Source organism: Solanum stenotomum, chromosome 3 (assembly GCF_019186545.1).
Source record: "Solanum stenotomum isolate F172 chromosome 3, ASM1918654v1, whole genome shotgun sequence".
Lineage (NCBI taxonomy): Eukaryota > Viridiplantae > Streptophyta > Magnoliopsida > Solanales > Solanaceae > Solanum > Solanum stenotomum.
Window position 1 is genome coordinate 12,783,662 of NC_064284.1, and position 8,137 is coordinate 12,791,798.

Here is an 8,137-nt window from a genome sequence, read left to right on the forward strand (position 1 = left end):
AATCCATTTTTGTTTTCTATTTGGATCTTGTCCACCATTTTATTTTATTTTTCTTTTCAATTTATGACAAACAAGAGAGCAAAAAGGAGGAAAATAATGATGCATTTATATAGAAATAATTAGTTCAACAAAAAGATGACTCAATTAATTAGCTAATATGTACGAAAATTTCATTATTTTCTTTTGTGTGTACCCCTAATTCAAAATAAAAGAATAAAAATAATCATTTCTCTTATCACCTTCATCCCACCATAACAATAATACAAATTAAAAGAATATAAACATGTGAGTTCATTTCAAATTTGAATCTCAGATATCTTAATTAAGAATACGAGATTTAAAAAGAAATAAAAGAGAAAATGAACAAGACATTTGAATAATTGATAGAAAATTTTATATTAATGAAAATAATATTTTTTTTTTAGATGGACAATTAGTTGGGGTGAGTATGGATTGTAGTAAGATCCCCATTTATGGAGTTGGGTTATGTTATAATAAATTGGAGGTTGATTTAAAATAAGCCAATGGGAAGATATCATGAAATTAATTACTTTTCAATATTATTTTCAAGTGTGTCGAATCAAAATATGAACCAGGTGTGGTTTTATATATATATATAAAAGTTCTTAAAGCAATATAATAAATAAATATTTAATAATTTTACTTTAAGAGAGCTATTAAAAATAAGGGCAAATATGAGCCAAAGGATTAACATCAAAAGTATTTTTCAGTCAAAAGGTGAACGTCAGTGTTTCTTAGAGGCGAAAGGTGGATGAAGGATAATTTTATACCAATTCAAATACTTGAGAAACATTTTAGACCCTTCTCCGTATATTATATTATTGATGATGCCTTATGATGCATAAATATAGCTCTGAGGCTACCCAATACAAACTAAAGATCCATCATAATTCATATCCATAGAGTTTGCAACCCTCTCCTGCAGTGCAACAATTAACGCAAACTTGATAAAGTTTGGCTAATCCAGAAGATGGACAAGTCACATAAACAACTTTCCGAGCTATGGGTACATGCATTGGGTTCAGTACTCTCTCCGAAATAGTAGCAACCCTTATACCTCGTACATCAGGTGGTGCATCTCGTGGGATAAATTATCATTTGTCCTTTTAAACGGGGACACTTTGAAAGATTTGTTATCTAGCAATAATTTTCTTCTACTAAACATAATTGATCTTTGATTAATATATTGTATATATATTTTAGTTTTGATCTCTATATACGGTATATATGATTGGACTAAACATAATTGATGTTCGATTAATATAAACTTGCGATTTTGATTTTTCACACTAAAAGAAGTTAAAAATTTAATGGAATTGTTAATTTTAAGTTATAGAATTTTTTTGAAAAACATATTCAAAAATGAAGATTAATTAATTTGTTAAGAGAAACACGATGTTGAAGTCATCATTATCGCCACTCATACCATTCAATTCAAATATAATCAAATTGGATCAAAATTTATCTTCTCCCCCCTCTCTATGGCTTTTCTCGTTCAGTCGTTCATATATTATATTTTAACTTTCTATTAATTATGTATAGCTATAAGTAGGATTCCTAGTGTTCATGATTTGGATAAAAACCGATCCAAATCGAAAAATCAAACCAAATCGATTAAATGAACCGATTTAATTTGGGTTTTGGTTTGGTTTGGTTTTAGATTGTTAAGAACCGACAGTCATTGGTTTGGTTATGGTTTTGTTCGAAAAAAATCGAAGAAATAACCGAACCGAACCAACAAGTTATATACATAAATTTTATTACTATACATACATAATATATTATATTCATAAACAATTTTAAAGATTTTATATATGTTTCATCAAAATTTATTCATAATTTACTTATGAAAGAAAAAATGTCCAAGGTGAGAACATTTTTCTTATTTGTTTCATGTATATGAGTGTCTATGGAAATTTATTGTGGGACTGAAAATGTCATTGTCTCTACCTTCTATGCCAAAATAGTGAATTTTGAAGTTTTATTCAGTAAGTTCAATGATTCAAAGTTCTGTAATGTTAGTCATTCTACTATTTTTTCGTTTGAATGGATTGTTGTCACTTTTTTCACGTTTTGAATGAATTGTTTCTTTTATTTTTATGTATGGTTAATAACCGAACCAAACCAAACCAAAACCGAAAACAACCAAACCGATAAATGTATATTATATTTGATTTGGTTTGATTTTGATAATTTTAAAACCGATTAAGTTGGTTTGGTTTTGATTTTGACCAATATCCGACCCAAACCAACCCGTGAACACCCCTAGCTACAGGATTGAATTATTCAACCAGATTCTTCTTATAGAACATTAACCCGAGATTTCTTAGCGCAGTTACCCTTGAATGTATTTTTTTTCTTATTTATTTTTAATTAATGATTTCATTAGTTTAGGATGAAATTACTCGTTTACATAAATTAAAGATTAATTATGTTTAATCAAAATATACATGAATCAAAACTGAAACTAAACCAATAATACAAAGACCAAAATTGTTATTTGCCCATCACTTTATTTTTTGTAATTAAAGTGGATAGAATTACTTTTACAAATAGATATTTGTGAATTAAACAGATGGCTCAATGCAGCGTAAATTGGATAACCCTCTATGAAGAGTGATACAACCTACAAAAATAAAATAATATCTCTTTCATATGGAATTACTGTATTGTATCTAGTTGAAGGACAATAATGGAGAGTTTGGCATCAAAATGGACACTTTTTAAATTCTGAATATAAAAAAGGACCCTCTCTAAAAGTACACACTAAAACGGACAAGTCACCCATTTATGGACGAACTACAACTACCATTTTTAACATCGTAGCCTCCGTTAACTCCAAATTTATCCAAACCAATATTACACAAATCTTTTTGTTAACCCCTAACGTAAATCAATATCTCTTTCTCGATTCGTGGAAGATTAGATTTTCATAGTCATTTTTTAAAAGTAAACCTTTAACTACGGTTAACACTTTTAAGTTAAATTTAATTTGAACCCTTAAATTAATTTTTATTTATTTAAAATAGATAAATGTCAATCATCCTGATATGAATTTGAAAAAATGAATGAGAAAGATGATTCAATTAAGGCCACGTTTTAATCATGACTAAAATAAGATACAGTATATTTTCATATATATATTTGCTTTCAAAAAAATTTGACAATCCTTCGTTTCTAGCAATAAATTTCCTCAACCACAAATATATTAAAGATAACTACGGCATAGAAACAAAAATTTGTAGTAGAAAACAAAGAAGAATTTTATGTTAGCGGAGGGATCCAAAGTGCTCTAATTCACATATTTGAACCACAGGAAGTGAAAAAGGCAATGTTCCAGATTGATAGTAACAAATGCCCTGGTCCAGATGGCTTTGGAAGTGGTTTTTATAAAGAAGCTTGGCCAATTGTGGGTGATGAGGTGACAGCTGCAGTGCTTGAGTTTTTTCAAAATAACAAAATTCTAAGGCAGATCAACTCAACCAGTATTGCTCTAATTCCAAAAATTGATGTTCCTGAAAATGCCAGTCATTTTAGGCCCATTTCTTGCTGTAATGTCATTTATAAGTGCATTTCTAAACTAATTTGTAGTAGATTGAAGATGGCAATCAGTCACTTAGTGGCAGAAAATCAGTCTGCCTTTGTACAAGGGAGATCAATGATGCATAATGTGTTGATTTGTCATGATCTTCTAAGACACTATAATAGGAAGTCAGTTTCTCCTAGGTGTCTTATGAAGATAGACTTAAAGAAAGCTTATGATATGGTAAGTTGGGAATTTCTGGAGGAAGTACTACATGGTTTTGGATTCCCTGGACAATTCATTCAATGGATCATGCTAGGTGTAACCACTACTATGTTCTCAGTGAAGGTCAATGGGGTGAATCATGGTTTTTTTGCGGGAAGAAGAGGCCTAAGACAAGGGGATCCTGCATCTCCCCTGCTGTTTGTTTTAGTCATGGAGTACTTGTCAAGAATACTGCATGTAATGAGTCAACTGCCTGACTTTAGATACCACCCAATGTGCAAGAAGGTAAAGCTCACTCACCTTATATTTGCTGATGACTTGATGATATTTTGTAAAGGGACTGTGGAATCAGTGAATAGAGTAATGGAGGCACTAGCACATTTCAGTGCTGCTACTGGACTAGAGGCAAACATTGAAAAATCAAGTGTATTCCTAGCTGGAGTGGATGAGGATACAAGAAGTCAAATTCTGTTGAGGACTGGATTCTCAATTGGCCAGTTTCCTATTAGATATCTTGGACTTCCCTTGTCACCAAAGAAATGGAAGAAAACTGAATGCTATTCATTGGTTGATAAGATCACACAGAGAATTACAGTAACTTACTCTAAGCAGCTTTCTTATGCTGGGAGATTACAAGTGATTAATGCTGTATTATTTTCCATACATAGCTTTTGGGGGGCAGTGTTTATTTTACCTCAGAGTATCCTTAAGGAAGTGGACAAAATATGTAGAGCTTTCTTGTGGGGATGTAATGCAGAACAGAAGAAGATAGCATTAGTTTCATGGGAAAAAATATGCCTTCCAAAGAGAAAAGGGGGACTGAATGTTAAGGGCAGTAGCAACTGGAATATAGCATCAGTGGGCCAATTGTTGTGGCAAATTGTAGTGAACAAGGAGTCATTATGGTTGAAATGGATTCATGGTATATATATAAAGACTGATGCATCTATCTGGACTCATAAAGTACCTACAGATTGCAGTTGGTACTGGAAGAAACTCAATGGCATCAAAATACTCATGCAGGGCTGGTATAACCAAGGTAGATATATGTTAACACAGTCTAGTAATTACTCTATTACTAGAAGTTATTTAGCATTAATGGGTTACAGGCCAAAAATGAGGACTGCTGAGCTAATTTGGACTTCCATGGCCTTGCCTAAGCATAGGTTTATGGTATGGCTGGCTGTCCAAGGAAGACTACTTACACAAGAAAGAAAGGTGAGAATGAACATCCCAGTTGAAGATGTAGCATGTTGCATGTGTGATGAGCAAGTTATGGAGACTACTGTGCACTTATTTGAGGAGTGCAAATGGACATTAGCAGTGTGGCATGAGATCAACCAATGGACAAGGACAACAATACAAATCGATGGGATTACTAGAATGCTGGACAAAATCAAAGTGAAGCACTGGGTACAATTCAAGAAGGAAATCATGGCAGCCATTTGTGGAGCAGTACTATATCATACCTGGAGAGCTAGGAATTGGAAGAAGTTCAAAAGGAGAAATGTTCATACAGAGGAGGTCGTTTTACAGATAAAAAAGGAAGTTATAGGAAGATTATCTTTACTTAATAAGTCTAAGCAAGCACACAAGTGTGGAGATTTTATTCAGCATTTACTTTGTAATTAGTTTTTGCTTGGTTGGAGGCCTATTTCTGTTATCAGAATAGGTGCTCTTTAAGTTGTAATTGTTCTTGGTGGTATGGTAATCTTTTACGGTTGTTACCAAAAAAAAAAAAATAATAATAATAATAATAATCACAAACTCTTCAATTTTTGTATTCCTAGCTTCTTGAATTAAATTGTTTACATATTCAACAATTATATAGATGTAAAAATTATTTCTCTATCTATTCTCTTTATATCATGCATGGTTTGAGATATATCAAAGGATAAAAGTAATATAGGTAAATTATCTCACTTTATTAAGTTTTCTATCTGAATTATTGAAAATGTAAGTTTTTTACCTTCTTATCTGAACTATCCTTAATGATTAGCAAAAACATGCCTAGACATGACAAGACAATATTTATCTAAAAATCTTTTTAGATAAGTTTATTCATAAAATCTTCGTCCACTGACCATATATAAAAATCGCTCTAATAGAATTTGGCTCCCCTCCAGTGGGAGTTTTCTCCCGTGATACCCCTTATTAATAATGGACTAAATTCATTTTACTAACCCAATTGATATTAACTATGATTAATGTTCTATGTATATGGATTTAGTTAATAAAATGCATCTGGTTCATTAAATAATTATAAAGACAGTTGACATTCATTTAGGATAAGAATTATGGATGATTTCTCTTATTCAGATAATTAGTAATTACACATAACACACAACTCTGATGCCCACACATTATAGTGATTAGCATGTCATTATGTGTGCATGCTTTTATTTACTAATTAAAAACTACAACGCATATTATTGATGCCTTATGCTGTGGACATATATGGCTTGGGTTCATCACTTTCTCCTTCACATACAAACTTGCCATTTTTACCGAAATAGTAGCAACCCTTGTATCCTGTGCAGCATGTGGTACATCCAGTGGGATAAATTAGCGATTTTCCTTCTGAACGAGGACATCTTGAATAGGCAATATTTGTATCACAATTTAGGGGGCAAGCTTTTGGGTTTTTTGGGTCAGATTCTCCTTCGCAAATAAATCTCCCAAAAGCACTATAATAATTACAACCCTTATAGCCTGAGCAACAATTGATGCATATGGGATTTGTCGGACTTCCTTCTGAACGTGGGCATATCCCAAAGCCAAGATTACCACATTCTTTAGTACAACCCAAAGCATCAACATATAGAAACATTCCTACAAGAAATATATATATTAAGTAAAAAACATAAAACTACTTGTGTATCTAAAACCAAGAATTTTTATTATTATTTTTTCTAAAAAAAAAAAAGAGTAGAGGAAAATCTCACCAAGAACAATTAGTAGGTAAGCAACGAAACTAACTTCCTTGTGAACAGCCATTATGGACAATTAATTAGTACCTTGTTTTCTTTTAGTTTTGGGGTGAAGAGTGTCTGTCCTCCTCTACCTATTTATAGCTAACGAGTGATAAAAAAGATAGCAAAATAAAACTTTTTTTTTCTTCATATTAGTATATATTATTTTTATTAATTGATAAAAAAAAGAAAGAAAGATGTGCTTGCTAGTATAATTAGTTTGGCAATGTACTTACGCTTGCTTCTTCTTTATTACTCTCTCCATCCGATCTTTAGATGTCCGATATACTTGTCTAACTTGAAAAGTTTTGTGTCTATTTTATCCTTGCTATTAGAGACTATTTAATATCAAATATATTTTTTAAAGCATTAAATTTAATATATTCAAAAAGTAATACAGTAATATCATTCTTATTATTTATTGTTTCTTAATATGGGTCTCAAATATATATAGTGGACAATTATGATTGGACAGAGGAGTGGAAAACTTGCATGGTTTTTTGAAATTATTGTCATCCAGCAACAATTTCTTAGTCCACGTGATAATTAAGTTGGAACTCTATTATTGCACAAGGAAAAATAATAAAAATATCCTTGAATTATCTGAAAAAGGATTAAATATATCCCTTATTCATTTCTTTGGTTAAAAAATACCTTTTTACTCACCTTTTGAACTCATTTTTATCCTTTAAACTAGAGCCGTCAAAACAGGCGCGTTTAGCCCATGGGACCGGCCCAACCCAATTCATTATTGGGGGTAGAGTTGGGATATGATTTTTCAAGCTCATTTAAAACTAAGGCTTATAAGCCCAATCCATATAAACCCTTAGCCCTTGAGGCTTAATCGGGGTCGAGCCAGGATCGGCCCATAGGCCAAAACTTTTTATTTAATGGTAACTTACAATAATATCACTAGTATATAATCTAATTACTTAAATACACGTTATGTTGTAATATTATGAATCTTATCAAATTTTGGTACGTTCAGATACATGTATTTCAGAAAATATGAACTCAAAATTAGGTTAATTTGTTCTAGATATACTCTATCCAAGTAGATTCACATGTATCTAGGATACATAGACAAATCTCGCACCCTCACACCTCTCTCATCTTGCTTGTCACTCTCTTATCTCGCTCGCGTGTCTGATATACGAGATACATGCTAATTACACTAGATTTTTTGCTAGTGTTATTGAAACAACACCATTGATTATCATATTCGATTTGAAAATCTTCTCATTTTCTTGATGTTAGAGAATTATAAGTTTGAAAAGAAAAAAATGAAAAAAGAAGGGCTAATCCGCTCCAGCCCTCGGCCCTTCTAGGATTAAGCATTTTCAGGCCTTACCAAATGAAGGGTCAGCCCATCCTAGCTCTTCAAATTCATTGGCCC

The 8,137-nt window shown here is 31.9% G+C and overlaps 1 protein-coding gene across 1 annotated transcript; it reads right to left on the reverse strand.

Annotated features, from left to right (window-relative positions):
- Nucleotides 1-6,179: 6,179 nt before the first annotated feature.
- LOC125858233 (proteinase inhibitor type-2) lies at nucleotides 6,180-6,805 on the reverse strand. Its single transcript, XM_049537945.1, has 2 exons — nucleotides 6,715-6,805; nucleotides 6,180-6,601 (listed from the first exon to the last, which is right to left on the reverse strand). Exons 1-2 carry the CDS (start codon nucleotides 6,764-6,766, stop codon nucleotides 6,210-6,212), a joined length of 444 nt encoding a protein of 147 aa, XP_049393902.1. The 5' UTR covers nucleotides 6,767-6,805; the 3' UTR covers nucleotides 6,180-6,209.
- Between the last annotated feature and the right edge of the window lie 1,332 nt (nucleotides 6,806-8,137).

Bases quoted from the DNA above. Each gene is read 5' to 3' on its own strand.
- LOC125858233 (XM_049537945.1), bottom strand. From the start codon at position 6,766: ATGGCTGTTCACAAGGAAGTTAGTTTCGTTGCTTACCTACTAATTGTT. The intron at 6,602-6,714 runs GTGAGATTTTCC...TATTTCTTGTAG, and splicing joins TTACCTACTAATTGTTCTTG to GAATGTTTCTATATGTTGAT.